This window comes from Vidua macroura, chromosome 21 (assembly GCF_024509145.1).
Source record: "Vidua macroura isolate BioBank_ID:100142 chromosome 21, ASM2450914v1, whole genome shotgun sequence".
NCBI classification, from domain to species: Eukaryota; Metazoa; Chordata; class Aves; order Passeriformes; family Viduidae; genus Vidua; species Vidua macroura.
This window is the reverse complement of record NC_071591.1, coordinates 1,497,978-1,518,016: the sequence shown is the minus strand read 5'-3', so window position 1 is coordinate 1,518,016 and position 20,039 is coordinate 1,497,978. Positions and strand designations below refer to the sequence as shown.

The 20,039-nt window shown below is 41.4% G+C and overlaps 1 protein-coding gene across 5 annotated transcripts in view; it reads right to left on the bottom strand.

Moving 5' to 3' along the window:
* Window positions 1–20,039, bottom strand: part of DENND1A (DENN domain containing 1A) — a 153,399-nt gene that overhangs the window by 24,439 nt on the left and 108,921 nt on the right. For all 5 annotated transcript variants that reach the window (XM_053996069.1, XM_053996070.1, XM_053996071.1 and 2 more), the window contains exons 14-19: window positions 9,240–9,341; window positions 8,660–8,747; window positions 8,089–8,129; window positions 7,115–7,186; window positions 5,994–6,050; window positions 990–1,121 (exon numbers count right to left, since the gene is read on the bottom strand). In XM_053996069.1, the coding sequence (XP_053852044.1) occupies window positions 990–1,121; window positions 5,994–6,050; window positions 7,115–7,186; window positions 8,089–8,129; window positions 8,660–8,747; window positions 9,240–9,341 (492 nt within the window). The remainder of the gene's footprint in view (window positions 1–989; window positions 1,122–5,993; window positions 6,051–7,114; window positions 7,187–8,088; window positions 8,130–8,659; window positions 8,748–9,239; window positions 9,342–20,039) is intronic.

The window sequence follows — 20,039 nt, the reverse complement described above, 5'->3', positions numbered from 1 at the left end:
GGTGAAACTACTGAAAAAATAAATCTAATTCTGAAATTATGCAGACAACATTGTTCTGAGCACTGATCAGACCTTGGGTAGCCCTATCTAATACCTGAACAGTCAATGCAGCCACACCAACTGGTTTCTATTCATAGACACTTCTCTAAAACTGGTTTGTTTCACATTTTATAATGCTTTACAATTGCTTTAAATTTACACTTTGCTTCCTTAGAAGAAATCAGATATTCCCTCCTGTTTTCTGGTCAGAACAGTGTAAAGAATAGACAGAGCAAAAGAAAAGAGAACTGTGAACACAAATCATGTCATTTTTTGAGTCAGTCTATACTTAATAGGGGAACACTGGCAAACTGATAATAAACACTGGATGTTTTTCCATGAAAATCACAGCAACTACAACATTTTCTAAATAGCTAGCTCTTCAAACCCCACCCCCAAAACTCTCTGTTTTGCAGACATATCAAAAGAAGCATTACACAAGTAACTAACGTGAACAGCTCAGCTGTCAATACTGAATACAGAGCACACTAACAAGCTATTAATTGATTTTTCCATCTTAGTTCATCGCATTTAATTTTCAGAGAATGTTCAAATGCTTTAATAGTTGGACGTTCCATATTGACACTAATGATCTGGCTAGATAACAGGGGATGTTTTAAATTCTACACCCTCAGTTCTGAGGGCTGTAGCACCTTGCATGCTAAAACAGCCACATAATAGTTTATAAAATTGCTACAATATTTATGCTTCCCCCTTATTCACTCATCATTTATTTTCCTCAAAATCATCATCTGAACGAAAGGAATCCACAAACCCCCAAAAATCAGGTTTTAGAATCCCCTTTAAACAGATAGAACAGAAATAAAACTAAAATGGCACCGTTCGGTGATTAAAGATAATGAAGCGTTTGGCATATTTGTTATCATGACTTTTCTCTGAACTATTCTTGCTGAGTCACATGATTGAGAACAACTTACACTAAGACCTACCTGACCAAAATGTACTGTGATTGGTCTTCTGTCCTCCCTTAATTTCGGGTCCTTCTTCTCAACCAGTGGCGATGGTGCTGTCCTTGGCAGGGGCTCCTCGGGCGCTGCCGAGCACCCGTTCTCAGCAATGTCCTGTGTGGTAGGAAAAGGAGAATAGCATGGCCAGGAACACTCCTGAGTGAGAGGAAGGTGCACAAAGGAGACACTAGAGGATAATGCTGACTAACAATTTGGATGTTAGGGGAAAAAAAGACCAAAGTACAGAAAAGAAAACATCATTAGAATAGAACATTTCATCCATCAGAGCTTGTACACAACCCTTCTCTCCTCCCAGTACCAGTGGTGCAAACAGGATATTCAATAAAATGTCTGACTTGAGCACACAAAAGCCAGGAAGTGCATGTGGAGAAAAAAAAACATAGCTCAGACTTTCTATTTTCAAAATGAACTCAACAGAAGCACAGGGACAGAGCATTCTGCTTACTGTAAACCTAAATGAACACAGTAATTCCATTAACGTACTGCACAGAATTACCCATAGCAGAACAATTATTGGTGGAAGTGGCAAGGAGAGATGGAACTCAGAGCTTAGTTAGCTTTGCATTTCATCTTGGAGTCTGTGTGCACTGCATGTGCCTCCGAGAGAGGGTACAACACCAAGGGCTGCCTGGCAGAACACTTTTTGTTTGCTTTGACATTAGTTCTCATCTCCAGAAGTGAAGTGACCCACCAGCCCAGGTTAGAGGACTTGGCAAGTGCAGGGTGTGTAGCACAGGTTTTGAAAAAGACAAAGGCCTGCAGACACCAGGAATCAGAGAAGGAGCAAAGAGTTTGAAAGTGAGTTGAGAAACAGTCTGTAACACAGTGGGCCCCAAACCTTACATCTCTGCAACAATGCCAAGGAAATAATGTTGGGTAAATATGGAGAGAAGGCTGCACAGGCTGGAGCTCTGCAAGGCTGACCTGAGGGTGGCTGCTGCCACCGGCAGGGCTTTGATTCCCTGACCTCTGACACGGCCGTGAGCCCCCGGCTGGCTCAGGTACAATAATGAGCCGTGTAAGCTGATGGCCAATTAGAAATGGTTCCTTTGGACACACACTGACCTAATGTGTTTAGGTCAAATGAAACAAAAAGCTGGATGGACTTTCTAAGGGGCTTTGTCTGCTCCACAGAGAAGCTGAGACCCCTCTTTAGATCCAGCTGGTAGAGCAGTGGTTCCCCAATAGGGCATAAGGATCATGGGGAATTAACAACTTGTTAAGGTCAAACTAGAGAGAAAAACTTTTTCTTCCCCTCGCCCTTCAGCTGCACAATGCCACCTTGTCTTGAAAAGGTACAACAAAGTCCTCCGAATTAGCAACGAAGAGCCCCAAAGCAAGGCATTGACAAGAAAGCTGAGTGTCTGTCAAACTCCCACTCCAGCTCCAGATAGCACTGAGCAGCCAAGGGACTCCTCATTTGGGACTCACACAGCCTGTGGCAGCACCATTCCTTGCACTGAGACCAAACACAAACCCTCTTTACATATTTCTGTGCGGTGGAGCCACACTGAAGGTGCCTGGAGCTGCCAAAGCTCCAGCACTCCCAGGGCCACCCAACCTGTTCTGAGCAGGGGATGCAGAGCCCTGCCTGGGGCTGTGGCTCCAACCAAGGCAGCACACAGCTGGGAGGCAATGGAGAGCAAAGCACCTTGCCAGGCAAATCCCCAAAAAACCAGAAAAAGGACACTAAAGTTTGGACACGAGGGGAATGGGAGGAGATGAAAGATAGAGAGATTAAGCCATTAAGCAAAATCCCCTCAGATGTGTAACGATCACTGCAAATCCTTGAGCTTTTATTGCTATAGATTGCCCCTACTTCTCTGATGATATAATTGCATATAAAAGATAGCATGTTCCTAAAGCCTACTTCCACTGTGTTTGGTGCACAGACTTCTAATGAAACCACAATATATTTTTTTAAACTGCTTAATAAAATATGAGATTTAAATTATTTGATTCTTCTCTATTTTTTCAACATTCCCAAAAGGCAAACAAATCATCAAAATGGCTTCACTCATCAAAGCAAAATCTGCTTCACAAAAGTTTGTTTTCTATCTTCAATGAAAACACATTGGAGTTACAGTGAAATCTGATCTTAAATTTTGTGATGGACTGCAAACACTGGCTAGAGAGGAGCAAAACACATTCTGAGTGTCTTGAACGTTGTGCAGGTTGCGTTATAAAGCTCTAAATGAGTTGTTTCTAGAATACCAGGCATTAACTAGAGCCACACAGGGCTCTAGTAACTAAAATAATGTTGAATATATTAATGCCAAGTGCCCAACCATTTATATAAATTGTCTTAGCCAGAGCTTTCAGTAAGTTCCATTCTCCTGACTGAAAGTTGAGGACGGTACCATTCATATTCCTCCCTCTTCCTAATTCTATGCAGTTAAGCTTCAAATGAGCCACTAACGGAGGGACTTGACCACCATGGTCCGTCTGTGAGATGGAAAAAGGCAGCCTTTGCAAAAAAGAAAAAAAAAAAGGGAAATGAAAAAGAAAAAAGAGGGACAAAAAAGAAAAAAACCTGTATCAGATATAAAATAAAGCTACTAGGCTGTATCTATTAACAATTATTTGCTCTCACTCATAAGAATCCTCTGAAAACTATTTCTGTTGCTTTGAAATACTGCACCACAAATGAACAAGGGATGGAAATGGAGCACCATTCAATCTCCACTATCATATTAAAGAAGGACCTTACACACACCACAGTGACCTCTCAACAGGTCAATCCTGCATTTCTCATTTGCAATTCAAACCCAAGACTGGAGCAGACCAAGGGCAAAATGGGCTCTTGATTATATTTAAGAGGTCACCATTGCTATGCAGAGTTGGAAGAAGCAGAACCTCCAGCTTTATTGCATTTTTAAATTATATCTTGTACAGAAGCTGCTCAGATTTGGCAGCAAAAACTGGAAAAGGGATGTTTATATTTGACTTTTCCTTACCAGGGGCCTGCATACTTTCTATATTAATAATGGAAAATAGTATGTTAAAATGCAATGGACAGTAAGTTCAGTTTAAAAATAACCTTAGGTTACTCTTAGAAGATGAAAGACTAGCATCCCAAATTTGGCAAAAAGTAAGTATTTAATGATACCGGAATGTCAGACAGTTAACACACATGCTAGTGAGGAAACAGGATAAATACAATGCTCTTACATAAAAACTGGGGAGGATGCATTAATAGACCTGTGCATAACAGACCCATGATGGAGCAGCACAGACATTTAGATTAAAAAGGAGGGTGACCAAAGCAACATTTGCTATTTTTATCACTTTTAACAGAGGAATCCCTAATTTTAGTTACCTTCCTACCTTCCTTCACATGGAGAAGAGGATGGGATAGAAAAGGACAGAATAATAAAGGAAGGAGAGGTTGAGCAGTGTGTGACAACTACTCACAGCTATCTTTTAAGTTCCTGTGAAAGCCTATGTTGAACAATCATGTTTAAGCATCTCCCTTACAAATACACCACATAAAGAAGGTGAAACGAAACTGGGCCATTTAGTTGTAAATGTTATGTGTGTTTTTTTAAAGAGAAGCTTGCTGCTTGACAGACCAGGAAGACAACAATAATAATAAAACAAAGCAATGACTGAATGAGGCTTTTCTCAGCCTCATATACAAATGTCACACAACAGCACACAATTCTATTAGCATTTAAAATGCAGGAAAAAACCTGGTCATGTTACACAGCTCCAACTGCTTTAGAAACACACACGGGAAGGCAGAACCTTATGTCCAGAAGTTAAACACACGGAATGACATAAAAAAAAATCCATGTACAAGAAAACTGCTTCATGTTTCTATTGTTTACAAATTATACCTACAGTGGTCATATATAATGTAGAGTAATAAAATAACATAAAAGCATCTGAAGCAACTTTATCTTCCCCGAGATTCTGCAGCAATGTCTGGAGAGTGCAGAGAGGGAGCAGCAGCTGGAATGGACACAGGCAAATCCTCGCTTCGCAGCCCGGCTGCGCAGAAACCCCTTTGGAGGAACAGCCTGGGGACAGGCTCAGGAGCACTTCTGTCTGCCCACCAACATTTGTAGCCCTAACTTAAGAGGATGGTCTAGAGATTTAGAAAAGAAATGTACAGAGAGAGCACAGATTAAAAAAAAAAAAACACCCGAACTCCTATGCAACAATTGAATACAAATTTCTGAATGAGAACTTCAGTTCTCTCAGCAGGTCAGCTGCCTGGCTTCCTCCGTGACTCTGAGAGCTCTGATGCACAGAATAAAGGGATTATCTGCAATAACCCAGGGCAGAGGTACCCAGGTACTCATGAGGTGTGTGCCAGTGTGCCTGTACCTGTGGTTGAAAAGGAGCAGCTGGGATTGGATAACACATCCCTCGAACACAGCGGAGCAGCTGGGAATTGTGCTGTTCACAAACACACACACAGATTTGGGAAACAACAGTCTGAGTATTTTTTCCTGCAATAATTCCAGCTGGCAGTGGACACCAACTCTAATAAATTCCTTCCTGTCTGAACTTTGCAGCAGACATTCAAGAAATGCAGAAATCCCCTTCCCAATGGCAGACAAACATGATGCTATTTTTCCTGACTGATTACTGCAAAAATAACAACAATTTGCCATTTGCAAAAAGTTCACTGCCAGAACTGTAGGGAAGTGCTCCCAATCCTCATGCAGTCCCCTCACACAGTGCCCCAGCACGAAAGACAGAAGCAGGACCACTCCAAGCAGAACACTCAATTTTCTGGCTTTTGTGGGTTTAAGTCAGAGCTTTCATGTATTTGAAGACAATTTTTTTTTGTCTGTGAATATTTATAAGTGTGAAAAATCCAGGACAGCTGGTAATGCATTTTGAAGTGTGCTAACAGCACTGTATCAAACAGCTTCCTATTGATCACATCATGCTTTCAGTGGCTGAGGATTTCAGACGTGGTGCTTATACATTTTGAATAAGAACTTCAAGTACCTTTTGCTTCAAGCGGTTTTTCACTTCTTTTATTCCCATTTTTGCATGATCTTTTGCCTGCATGAAAAATAATTTAAGTTAAAATTCCCTTCTATTTCCAGCAGTGACTAAGTTTGTTCTCAGTTAACAAAAATGGCAAGAAAAAATGTAACAGGATACTGAAAACACGTTAAAACAAACAGAAAGCTAAAAAGATCCCAAATAAACAAAAAACACCACCCCATCTTTGTTGCAAAAATTTTGTTTGCTCTGTTTTGAAGCCACAGACATCTTTCATCTTTTTGCATTCCACACCTTCAGTGTTCCCCAGTAAGTATTTATCTTTGCTATAAACTTCTATGCTTCCACACTGGCAGTGAGCCTGCAAACTCTCCTCACAGTGCTCTGGATGCCAGTTCCATTTAGTAGAGCCAATCTCATCCTACTCCTCTCTCTCAGGCTGGAGGAAGGCAGGAAAAAAAACAAGTTTGAATGGTTATCTCAATGATTTTCATAGCATTATTTCCCAGAACTGAGCATATAAGAAATTCTCACTTGTTTCTGTGCTGTTTGATCTGGCAGAGTGGAGCTGGCAGCCACACACCACAGCACAGCAACACACCAGCTGTTTGTTAACAGTGCTGAAAACACTTCCATTTAAAGAATAACTCAGTAAGTTGGGCTCTAAATAAGCAGGTATAAGAAATCTCTAGGGAAAATTAATTGACATTTAGAAAAGATGGAAACAATTTGGAAAATGAGAGGATTCCCTTCTCTCGATAAAGCTGCAAGCAGGGAAAGCCAAGGTAACAATGATTTCCAGCAGAGTAATGATGAGATGGTAGAGCTGCCTAGCAGAGAACACAGGCACTATTTCTCAGAAAGAGTTCTGTGTAATAAATGGAATTTATCATCTGTACTTTCAAAAGAAATCACAAGTTCCCATTGTACTTTGCATTTCAATTGAGTTTAAATTTCAAAATGACTTTTTCATTTAAATTTGAAATTTGAATGAATGTATATTTTGAGTAATTCTGTGAGTCCAATAAAAATGGATGTAAGTCTTGAGTCTCATTTGAAAGGTTAAAACAGAATTGCAATTAGACTCTTATCTCAGTAGTAAGCCAGTACTCAATACTTACAAACTTATAGACAGTCTTCATGGCAGGGTTAGCCTTGGTCTTTACTGTGTTTAAAATGGCTCCACTTCCTTTCTGTAATTATAGTAACAAGGGAAGAAATGTTATCAAAGCTTTTTAAAGCAAACAGCCATCTAAAATCCACCATTCTTAACTTAAAATAACAGAGCATTAACTATCCTTATTAGCAGAGCTGAGTATGAAAAGGTCAGATTTAAAGAAAAAGACCCAAGGAAACCACTCTGAATGTCGCTCTGGTTTTGCCCAGTTCTGTTTAATACAGCACTTGTCCAAGAGACAATACGGGTGCCTCCCAAGAGCCCTTGTCTTACACGTCTCACAAACTGTGTCCTGTGCTTCCACTCACCTCAGGGCTGTTCTGTACATTCCACTAAAATCCTAACCAAGTTTAAGACACAAGTATCCTGAGCAACACTCAGTGTCTGAGCCAGAGACTGCCTCAGGACAGTCTGTATGTTCAATTTGAAGAGACGAGATCTGGTTTTACTTTGCTCTTTTCCTTTTCCTCATCCCACAGTCCTGATTATCACACACATGGTGCCTTTTTAAGATACAAGTAGTTGATAAAGGGATAAACTGAGGGAAAATGAAATCTAACTCCAGTCACAAACATTAACTCTAGAACAGTTGAATTTCATGTGATGAATATAATCAAAGTGATGAGCCAGTGATACATCAACTGCAATGATCTCTTCACCTGGTGGTTGTTCTACACCCCTGCCACACCCCATGGACTATTGCTGTACAGCACCTTACTGAGAAACACAGAAGGGCAAAATCCAAGGAATTAAACCCTGGCTAACGTTGTCAGTGCAAAATAACATTTCCAGAAATCAAATTTGATTATATGCAATCAGATGTAAACAGCTTTAAGATTTACTGTCTCTGTCACTGCATGAAAATCTTCAACGGGCCAACCCCAGTTCAGGGAGTCTGGCAGGATCTCGTGTGCTTACCCTCACTGTGGACAGCCACTGGTGGTACAGTTTGTCACTACCTACAGAGAACCAAACACACAAACAAACAAATTGTAACCTTCTGCTGAACAGAAAACAAGCTCAAAATGTGAAGTGCTGGCACTTAGTGGTTCTGGAGCATGGACAGAACAGGACAGTCAGCCTTTTCTTTCAGTAGAAAACATAACATTGATGAAAGATTTACATTTTCCTGTTTTCTCTGCATTGTCTCAGACATTTGAGAAGACAGATGTTTTTAAGTTCACTAAAAGAAATCTGAGGTGGTTCTGGGTAAAGCCAAGATTTTTTCCTCCAATGCAAGAACTCTTTTATTTGTACTTTATTAAAGTGGTAGTGCTGAGGTTTTTGAAAACTGAACAAGCATTACTCAGACTACAATACATTATTCAAAGCTCTTGACAGAGGAAAGAACAAAAATTTAAGACACTTCAGGCTGCCAAGATCACAAAGCCTCAGTTATTTACCTAGCAGTAATGACCAATTCCATCAAGATAACCCACAAATGGTAAGCCAACAAAAGTGTCTGAAATTACCTTAAAGTATTTCTTACCTGCATATTCTCCCATATTTATCTCCTCTTCAAACACGTCACTGAAGCCCTCCCCGGAGTTCAGCAGATCCAGACGCCCATCAATGAACTGCATCAGCATTAGAAGACAGAAACACATCAACCATCCCATTCTTCATCTTTTCAGAAAGACTTTAGTCTTCATTAGCTGGAATAACCTCAAGGTTTGCATTGGGTAGGGACTCAGAATGAAAATACCACCCAAACTGACACAATGTTGACCACTGCCCTAAGGTGTGCCCTAGCATTCATGTTTGGCTACACGCACGTTTTCAGCTGCCCTAAAGCAGTGGTTCTATGTTCAACAGTAATATGCTTCCTGGACAAAGTTTACAGGAGATATCTTGGGTCTAGGTATGCTCAGCTAAGAAACAGCCTTGAGCTCAGAGACCATTAGTGGGAAAACCCATCCACCTCTACAGAAAGCACCTGAGTCAGAGAGAAGCCAGCAAGCAGGAACTGAGGTGCTGCACTACAGGATCAAGAGATTTTGAAACAGTCCCCCAGGCCCCACCTGAATTGTTACAGAATCTGCTTCCCCATGGATCACTGGAGGCAGTACCTGCTTGAAGAGCTGGAGCTGGATGGCATTCTGCAGGAACTGCCTCATCACAGACGAACGGTGGGACACGAATGCTTCTTCGCAGAAAGTGATGGGTTCACCCTGGAGAGTTCAGAGCATTAAACACTCTTACAGCCTTGACTGAGTCCCTGTGAATCCACTGCCTGCACCTGACCTTCTTCCCTTCCAAAGTAATCAGGTAAGGAACACGGGCATTACCTAGCATTGAGTAAACTGCACTTTATTTGCAGGTCCCAGCCACAGGAAGGAAAAACAGGCTGGAAAATGGCAGATCATCAAAATAAACCAGAGTAGCTTTGCACACATTTTGCTAAAGCTGAAGAACTTTCATAATTCAAAAAGCTAATATCACTTACTCTCCCCAAAATATGACACAGTCATGTGAATTCTGTATACTCTGCTTATTTGTCTCAGCAGAGCCAGCACAAACGGGTCAGGAACATCCACTCTATTCTTTCCACGTCTCTGAAAAACTCATACTGGAGGAGTGGAATTTCCTTTTTTCACAATTTTGTCGGGAAAAGACAGAAATTGTTTTGAAGCTCTACTTTTATCTTATTTTAATGAGTTATGGTAATGCTGAAGTCTGCTCTGTATCTGCCATAAGGGCACCAGTTTCTTCCACACTTCTACAAATACACAACATAGCGAGCAAATATATTTATTGAAAATATAACAAAGAAGGACTAAATTAAACTGATGTATAATTATTATGGATGCTCATACTAACCCATATATATGCTTATGGATGCTCATAAAAACCCAGAAAATATTTGGACTCTTCATCTGTTGAGTATTCAAAATTAACATTAGATAGCAAAAAGTCTTAAAGCATCCCCTTTAAAAAGATGATATCATTCTATTTCTGAAAGCTTTAAATTAGTAATCTCATATTTACCACTGGCTGTGTAAAATGAGACAACAGGGCAGCTAAAATGACTGAGGAAAGGATCAACTGCAAGTGTCTGTTTAAGGATGGGAAGAAGTTACTTTCTTAGGAGAGTTTTTATCACCCCTTGCTTGAACCAGGGAATTTCGATGGATTTGGAAAAAAAAGCAGGTTTCTTATGTGATAGTTATAGTTTCAGGGTAATTTATTTTAAAAATAATCACCTGGTTTTGATTTACTCTTTTTACAGGGCAAACCAAAATCACTACATGCTTTCCAGGCAAGAAGCCCGAGTGTGAAAAAACTACTTTATTCTTCTTTGCTGTGGCTTTGCTCTCATCAGAATAAAAAATTATAAGACACTTCATTATAAAAAAAAAAAACAAAGAGAAAATGTTTGGAAAAACAGGTCTGGCTGGTATGTGTGTGTATTTAAGACACTGGTGCCAGTTTCCAGGACGCACATGACAAAGGTTCTGGCTCCAAAGCCAAGGTGTGCACTGTCTGAAAGGTTTTACTGCATTTAAATGACTAACAGCTGTCATCTACTTGACCAGTGTGAAAAAGGCTTTTTTAACTTCAGATACTGGAACGTAACAAAGGATCCCTGAAAAATATTTTATCCATGTCAGAGAAATCTGAGTGAAAAGAGCTGGAAGGAATGGGTAAAGAGAAATGGAGATTAGTTCACTAGCACAGACATTCACCCAAGGAAGGTTTAGCTTTTGTTTAATCCTCACTTAAAAAACCTGTCCAAGAAAACAAGCATCCCTTCCAATCCCCTACAAGAATGTGAAATTTCTCCCACGGCCAGAGCAGAGCGTGGACGCCGTGGGATGAGCTCAGCCCTGCGAAGGGGAGGCGGCTGTGCCCTGCTGCACCTCCAGCAGCTCCTCCTGCACCCCAGCAACACACACCCTGCAGCTGGGGCACCAGCAGTGCTAGCACACTTCCTTCCCGAAGTACTAATGATTGAGTTTGTTCATTAGCTTGATTAGACCTTTTGACTTCTTAAGAGACATTTCAGGCTCAACGGCTGCTGGATGACAGAAAAAAACTTTAATCATCGAGGTCAAGCGTGAGCTTTGCAGCTCAGAATGCATTAGTGCCTTCCACCCTCGCTGACCTCCCCGAGGCGCCTACACTGTTCCACCCCCAGCCACAGCTTCAGGACAAAAAGACAAGCTGGACAATAAGACCATTTTCCTGACAGATCTGGTTAACTGTAAATTATAAAGCTAATCAGCTCTGCTTTTACTGACAAATGACATTATACAAGGGGGGACACCCGCAGAACTGCAGATCTGGTGTGAAATGAATGGTCTTGTTTGCATGTGAAACAAGTAAAATAACTTGTCCTGAAAAACTCATCAACTCCTAAACTCGCTGGTTCCAACAATTAAAATTTAGGACTTGATTCATCAACACCTTAAATATCTATTAATCCCCTTTTGAACTGTAAATGCCTAACAGAGACTGAAGTATCATGACTCGATGAGGAATTTGACTTGATCTGTAATGTTACAGATAATTCACATCTATTTCAAGATTGTATCACAGAATTATTTTTATTACAAAAATGTACACATTTAATCTGCAATCTTAACACAACAGAAACAACATTAAAATGTAAGATTAAGGTTCCCAGATGCACTGAAAAAATAGGTGCCTTTTCTTTATGTCTTCGCAAATCTCCCTTTATATGACTATTTTATATTCATCTGGCATAATGAAGTTCATCAGGGCAGTGCTGCATCTCATGACCCCTGAAAAAGCTGAAAAGTTTCAGCCCACATCTGATCTGCTGCCAGACCTATTTTTATATTGGAATTCTGTTACATTCTAAAATAATGTTTAAAACTACTTAAGGCAGCAATTGGAAAATAAAAGGAATCTAGGACTTATTTCAGACTGTTCTAGAGTTTCAGGAATCCTGCTGTTTTATTTTAAGAATCCATAATACAATTTAAAAGATAAAGCCCAATTTTGTTTAGTTACACTGTAAAAAAATTCACCATCCCTTATATTTTAAGGAAATCACTTTTCCTCAGCTCACTGGTTATGGCAGGAACTTTCAGAGTGAGTATAAAGGATTAAAACATGTGGGACAGAAGACAGCTCAGATGAGAGAACGACATGGAGGAAGGGACAGAGGCAAACACAAAGGATGTTTTTGGAAAGCCACAGGAGCTCAGAGAAGCCTTGGAAATCCAACGACTCCTGCAGGAGTGTGCACCTCCATACCAGTGCTTTGAGGGCAGCACGTGGGTGCTGGACAGAACAGTAAGGTAATAAAGACAGGGGTCAGAGGTGGGGTCAAATTAGGTCAACAGTGAGAATCCCTCATACAAGCAAAGATTTCACAATACTCAATTCTAAGAGGGGGGAAATAAACCCAACAAAAAGATCATCAAGCCCAAGAAGGCACAGCTGAAGACTGTTTAGACAGCTCTCAAAGTGGTGCCACGGAAGGCAGGAGGGCTGTGTGTGCGTGAGCACGGGCAGCACGTGGGGCAGCTGATGAACTCTGTGCCCACTGAACTGTGGGTGCCCTGGCACAGCCTCGCTACAAACAGCATCTCGAGAGCTGCTCTGCACTGCAGCAGCTCTGCAGCACGGGGGCTCAAGGCACACGAGATGCCCATGTGGCAGCGGACAAGCTGCAAGCCCAGTGCCACTGCAGCACCCCCCAGTACACAGCAAACCAAGGGTGTGCAAGCCAGTCATGTATCACCTGTTTGTTATCACCAGATGCTGCAAATAACCATCCTGTACTGACAATGGTTAGGCTGCAAATGGCAAAGTAAAGCCAGTAGGTTTTAGGGATATTCTAGGACTCATCAGCCTTAATTCCATCCAGAATGATAAAGCAAGACAGGAGAATGATCTGGATATACATGTGTCTATGTCAAGTACAGCAGCAACCAAAGGCAAGGCACTGCTCTGCAGACCTTTCCAGAACTGTGATTGCAATGTCAGGGAAAGATTAGCTCATCACAGCTGAAGAAGGATCATCAGCCAGCCAGCAGGATTCCATAAAGAAAACCTGAAATTGGTGACAGACACCTGATAGGACATTAGCTCATTCAGCTTGCAATTGCACTGACGAATAACCTCCCATAACCAGTCCATACATTCAGCACAAGAGAGCTCTTTGCATCCACCTCAGTCATAATGGGATCCAGAAAGCAGAGATCAAACTCTCTGCATTAAGTGAATGATACCAGAGCTTTATTAGCATCTCAAGATGCAGCTCAGGAACAAAGAAATCACGTGTTCAGAGGTTTGACCACACGCCTTCTAAAGAAAAGTACATTCAGGCTCTGTTCAATAAGAGACTACCAGTTCTGATAAATTATTACTGCCAAGTGCAATCTTGAAAAGCGTTTTAAAGCCGTGTATTACGGATGCAGACTGCACTGCCCAAACACGCAGTGTCTCACCTAAGAACTCAGCTCCTTCACCAGCCCAATTTCAGACTTTTTTTCAGTTCCTCACTACAGAATACAGACTCTGGTAGAGACACAGCAAGAGGGCACAAAATCAACTTCAAATAAAAGATGAAACTGTCAAAAAATGTGTGACCAGAGAAAACTTTCATGGCAGAGCAATGGTTTTGCTTCTTCTTTCAAACTCTGTTAGTTCATCAGGATGCCTGACATTTTCATGTTAGACCAAATAAAACGACACACACTCATACCCACAACTAATGAAAGGACATCACTGTAATGGAGCCAGCCAGCTTTCCAAGTGTTCATATGGCTAATTCCAGCCATTGCCTGCCCTGATTTCATCACCTACAGCAGCCAGACACTTCCTGTCCCTATGCAACTGCTACAGCTTCCTAGATGGAACTCAAGCAACAAGCCTAGCACATGAAGTGCAAAGAAGCCAGCAAGAAAGCTTTTAGGGCTGGGAAGAAAAAGAAATGGAAAAAAAAAAAAATCACCATTTCACAGATCAAGAATAGAGGCATGAAAATAATAAGTAACTTGTACACGGTCACAAAAGTCTCTGGCAGAGCCAGGGAAAAGAACCGAAATTTCTTTAATCCCTGCTCAGTCCCTTAAATACAAGGCTATTCTTCCTCTTCCTACTTGATATTGTGTCAATGCAGGAGTGTAGGTGTTGAAAGACTAACAAAAGGAAAGTAATAGTATGGTATTATGAGCTGAGAAACCTAATCTTTATCAGATACAGCAAATCTCTATGATGCTGCCTGCACTGGGAACTCTCTCTTTGTCCTGAATATGCTTTAAATTACTGGTATAATGTGTACTGGATATTGTTCCACTCTTATATTTATTCCACAAAAACCCCTGTGGCCTGCATGCGATTTTATCATTAGCTGGCAAGGTAATTTCAGGGCCTGGTTCTGCAATCATTCCATGAGCAATGCTCCCATTGAAGCTGGGACGTTCGGCATGCAAAGCAGCTGCCAATTCAGGGTCCCTGCAATGAAAAGGCCTTTTTCTATTTTAACTATTGTGGAATATTAGTGACAATACAGAGGAGGAGAAAAATTGCAGTGCAATTCTTTAAATGAGTTATTTTATACTATGACAAAATATAAAAGTGTGCTGGGAAAAACAATCTACACAAAGTATTGCCTATCAGAATAAACCACGAGCTATTTTTGCTTCCCCTATTAAAACTCAATAGAATACAAAGTATTTTGTTAAAATAGGAAAAAAAAAAATCTCCGCAGAAATAACAAATCATTGGCTGAGATTTACAAATGACCAACATGCCTCAAGATCACAACTGTGAATATTTTGCTTCCTTTGATTTCTTAGATACATGTAAAATGTCCAAACTCATCCAAATCAATGAGGTTTCCAGAAAAATATGTTGAAAATATGTTTTTGTGCACAATGTAAATGACTTCTTTGTCTCAAGATCCCCAAAACCACATTCAATAAACAGCTATTTTGAAGAGCAAGGTGTTTTACTATAAGATTTAGATGCTGATATAGATGCAGAAGGAGAACAAACTGTTTTTAACTTCACTAAAGCAACGTGAGAGAAGCCTTAGTCATAAAGAGAGGTCATAAAATCCCACTCTCTTAGCTAAGTAACAAACCCCCTGACTCTATAAATAAAATGGATCTAATGGAATGAAACTTTAATTTTGCACTGAGTTAGACACACCTGATCTCTGGTAGATCCACTGACGTACACGATGTAAGAACATGGCCTGCAGTGCCCCCTCCTTCACAGAGTAACTGGCAAAGGAAATGCTACAGCAGAACTCACTGAGGGAGGATCTGTCCTCGTCTTACGCCACTCAGTAACTTGGTGACAAAGCCTCAGCTACTGCCACGGAAAAATACAGCCAGAAAAGGTTCATCTTAGAGCAGATCCTGTCCCCTGAGAGAGCTTACCAGGGGCTCTGGATTAGAGCACTGGGAAAAGGTTCCATTCCCTCCTGCCCGAGCCACGTACAGGTCCCTGAGGAAACTTAAGTGGTCAGTGATGAATACATATATGCACACACGTGTATACTCACTGTTATTTATCACAGAGGTGAGACTGTAACTCAGTAACTTTGGTCCTCTTAGAGACACCACAGCATCCACTCCTGGGGACAGCTGGAACCTGCCATTCCAAAGCCACTTGCATTTGCACTGCTTGTCCCAGAGCATCAGTCTGTTCTGTGTCTGCCAAGGCACTCCACGGAGAGAGCTGAGCCATCAGGACATAACCACTCAAGATGCCTTTCCTCAGGGATGGAGGAGAGCAAAGGAAAGCATTTCCCTTTTAAAGTAAATGAGAACTTTTCACTGTCCTTTTACCATTTTCTCACCCATTGTCAGAAAGAGGCACAGATTTTACCTCATGAGAAGGCAAGACACAGAAAACACCACATCAGTATAATCATCAAAGCTGCTGATCTTCTATCACTTTCATCCCATAATAGGCTGAGGATCAGACATATTACAAAGTATCATTTTTATAGGTTATGTTTGATTTCATTTTCCCAGGCTCTCCTGTACAACACCTCACAGCTTGTAGTTCTTATTTAAATACTTTAAGAAATAAGAAACCAGAATAAAAAAAAGAAACCTCGCCTCTGAGAGCCTGGGAATGCTGGGTCTTCCAAGCAGTTAGTGCCAGATCTGTAACCTGCCTCAGTCCCCCAGTTCCACCCTGGTACATTCACAAACAGGAAGTTGCATCCAGTGTGAGGACAAAAAAGGAAGCAGACTTTTCCTTTCTCTGCTCTCCCCACACGTTTTGCTCTGTCCATGAAGCGTCGTGCACTCCTGCAAACCCACGGCTCGCACGCCGCAGTCTGCAGCAAGTGCAATCATGTCCGGTTGGGCCACACGGCTCCTCCCAACTCCCATCCTACCGCAACACATTTCTGACATGGAAACTACGCAAAATTCCCAACTCCTTTGTGAGGGGAGAACGCCATCTAATTAGAGCCCATGTGCAGGGAAGCATCTGGCTGGGAGCAGCGGTTCGGCGGCTCCCGGAGTTGTCGTGGAGACCAGGCGGGAGCGCCCGGAGCTGGCTGGCCGGGGCACGGGGCCAGCAGCACGGCTGCGTGCTCTGACAGGGAGCAGATGGGCAGGGACTGCCGGGCTCTGCTCCCCTCCACACCCACACGCCCTCAGAGATCGGCTGGAGCTTGTACAAGTCCTTCTCATCTGCCCTGGAACCTCCGGCTTCCACCAAGGAAAGGGAACTGAACATGCCAACGTTTCCACCAGAGGAGTCCACATGCAGTGCATGCATCCCATTTATGTAACGATGATGCGAAGCTGCAACAACTGACAAAACGTGATGCAAATATTTTAAAAATCATTCATTTTGATGCTTTATTTTGGCATTCAGTTAAAACTGCATTCTTGAAAAAATGCACAGGAATTTCTGTGATTCACACAGTGCATGATTTCATCTTGGCTGGAGAAGTTTAATGCTGGTTTTAATTATTAATAAAGTAAAACAAATGTTCCCCTACACATGCAAAAGAATTGTTAATAATGATGTCTCTTATTGCAGTGACCTCACAGCTTGGAGACCCTATTTTCTGTTAATAATTTTCAGTTATGTGAATGCATGGTTTTTGCTCTAAATTCCTTTTTTAACTCAAAGGCTTCTGTTCACATTAGCTCAGCAGCCTGCTAAGAGCATCTTCAAGGGAAACAGAGTTGACTAAAATGAATGAAAACTCATCACTTTGCCTGGAAATCCCATTCATTCACACAGGCACTGCCCATGCCTTGCAGGAGGCACATCATCATCTACACATTTTAGAAGATGAATTTTCCAGGAAAACATTTTTTCTTGCCTCAAACTCCCTCAGAAAGATGCCCAGCTTGTGAGGGCAGCTGCCTGCAGCCTCAGAGAATCCTGCAGCACAATATTCATATTCCACAAGGCAGAGCACTCCACAGAAGCAACCCGATGGCAATTCTTGGCAGTGCCAGAGAGAACCTGCACCATGGCTGCTGGGAATGCTCATTGCCTGCAGAAGCTTCAGGAATGTTGGCTACAGAGGAAAGAGCTCCTAAGGAACCAGCCAGCTCCGGCTGTGGACATGGGGACGACGCTGGGACCCAAACGCACACGCCAAACCTCACAGAGCTGCCCCAGCAGCACAGCTAATAACCAGTAATGCACAGTGCTCTAAACTTCCCAAAGTCCACACTAGATATTGACCAGGAACTGCTATGGCTCAGAATCACCCTGAACACTTCATTAGCCAGTTACTGCCTGCTCCATTGATCACTACAAGTGTATTTTTCCATGTTTCCATTTTAGCAGTACTAAATTACATTGCTTCAAACACAGAAGTTGCTCATTTAAAGACCGGAACTTGCCTAACGGTGCTCTTGGTCCTGCTACTGCTAGATTTGACGTGCAACAGCAATTTCAGCTCATTTTTCAGCATTAAGCAAAACACACAGAAACTTTTAAAACCATTTTCATCACATACAAAGTCCCTCCTCCCAGATCACATCCAACTTGATTAAGCATTAAATTTGCAACTGCCTATCTTTCCACCCTCTAAAAATACTGGCAAAGGTTCAAAACAGTTCTGCTGGTGCTAAAGAGTTAATGCTTGGTGCTGTGGTCACTGTAAATAAGCAGTTTCGGGTAAGCAATATTGCTGTCAGACACACAACGCCTTGCAGGTGTGGGCAATAATTAAAGGTTTCAGCACATCTACCTGGGTGAAGTATTTTTTACCTCCTATTCTGAGGAGGAAGCCCTCTCTGTGGAGAGCAGAAGAGCTCATTAATGAGGCTAATTAGGTGTAAAGGGGGTAGAGTCTGGCATCAGCTGCAGCTTATAGAAGCTAATCATTAAGCTCTGTAATCTCTACCCCAGAACAGCAGATGATCATGTTCCTAGGTGACTGATGTTGCTAAGATAATTTCCAGCACCTGAGTACCTGACCAAATACTTTTTGGTGAGACCAAAAATTCCCTTAACCCTCTATGTGCCAGACAGCACAGTTGATATCATTTCTTCACTCATCAGTTTTCTAACAATGAATATCTAATGAGATTCAGACTTGGCATGAGGCCTTTAATGTGATTTATTTCAGAATTAAAAAAAAAAAAAATCAATGCCACCGACAGCTTCCAGAAAGGTAGGGCACAAAATAAGGGCTGATAGAGCAACACATAAGAATAACACAACTGTAATTGTAATTTTTCAAGCAGTAATGCTTGAAAAAGAGTGACCACGTATATCTCCTGAAGATGAGTTCTCTGTGTAATTTCTTTGCATAGAGTACTGAGGGCAGTTACAATACCACAGGGATGAAAGTCTTGTTAATAAATATGTAAAATAAGGATTTCATTGTACTCACCTAATTTGAAATGAGAAAAAGGACATAATTTCCATGGAGAGAGAATACATGTAAGCAGAGCTCAATCTGGAAATTGTTTCGTAAAATGAATTGCAAAAATAGCAAACTATTGCAGCGCCTCAACATGATTTTTGAGTTCATCAGGCAGAATAGACCCTTTACTGGCAATCTGCTACTGTACCTTTTCTCTCCAACTAAGCAGCATATTTTAACCAAAAATTTTTAAGATTCAATTCCATTTCAACAAGAAATAGATTATTTGTTATGTCCATGTTGCCTGTGGACTTGGAGATGCACAGAATAAATAACATAAGTTGCTCAGAAGTGCCACTGGCTCTTGTTACTATCAGGATACGGATAAGCCACACTGATAATGTAAGAGTTCTCTGAGCATCAACAGAAAAAATATCTCCAACGATAACTAGCACCTTGTTTTCCAATACAAGATGTCAGATGAATGAATTGGATGATAAAATTTCTTTGTAGCCAGCATCCCATTATATTTAATAAATCTGCAGATACACTGTAAAGACCAAAGTCCATTAGGCAATAGAGGTTTTTACAAATGTCCTGAGCTAAGCCCCTTGCCCAGTAGTGAACACCTTGTGCTTCAGCTTCCACTGCTCTAGAACAACAGCCAAGGAGTTTTTGGACAGGTCCAGAAGCACTTGGTGAAGGTAGTGTTTGCATATCAAACAAATCTGAACCAAAGCTTCTCCAAAGTATCTCTCCAAATTTCCCCAAACCAATACATCCTCAGTATCACTTGACCAAGTGCTTAGCAAGATTATTGCCTATCCTACATAGAACACTCCTCCTTTCTTTTAAACCTTTGCTGTTACAAACCCCACTTGACTGCCTGTGGTTTCTTATACTGGAAGAAACAATGAGGAGTCTCTCCTGATCTTCCTCCTTCAAACTGTCAGCGAGAGCTTTCCCTATAAATAATGCTACAAAATCGACTGGCGTTGACAGTATCCCTGGTATTCGTATAAGCAGACTGGACATTCTATGGGGAAAACGTGCAGTGATGTCTGTAAGCAAGAGGTAAGTGTGGTCA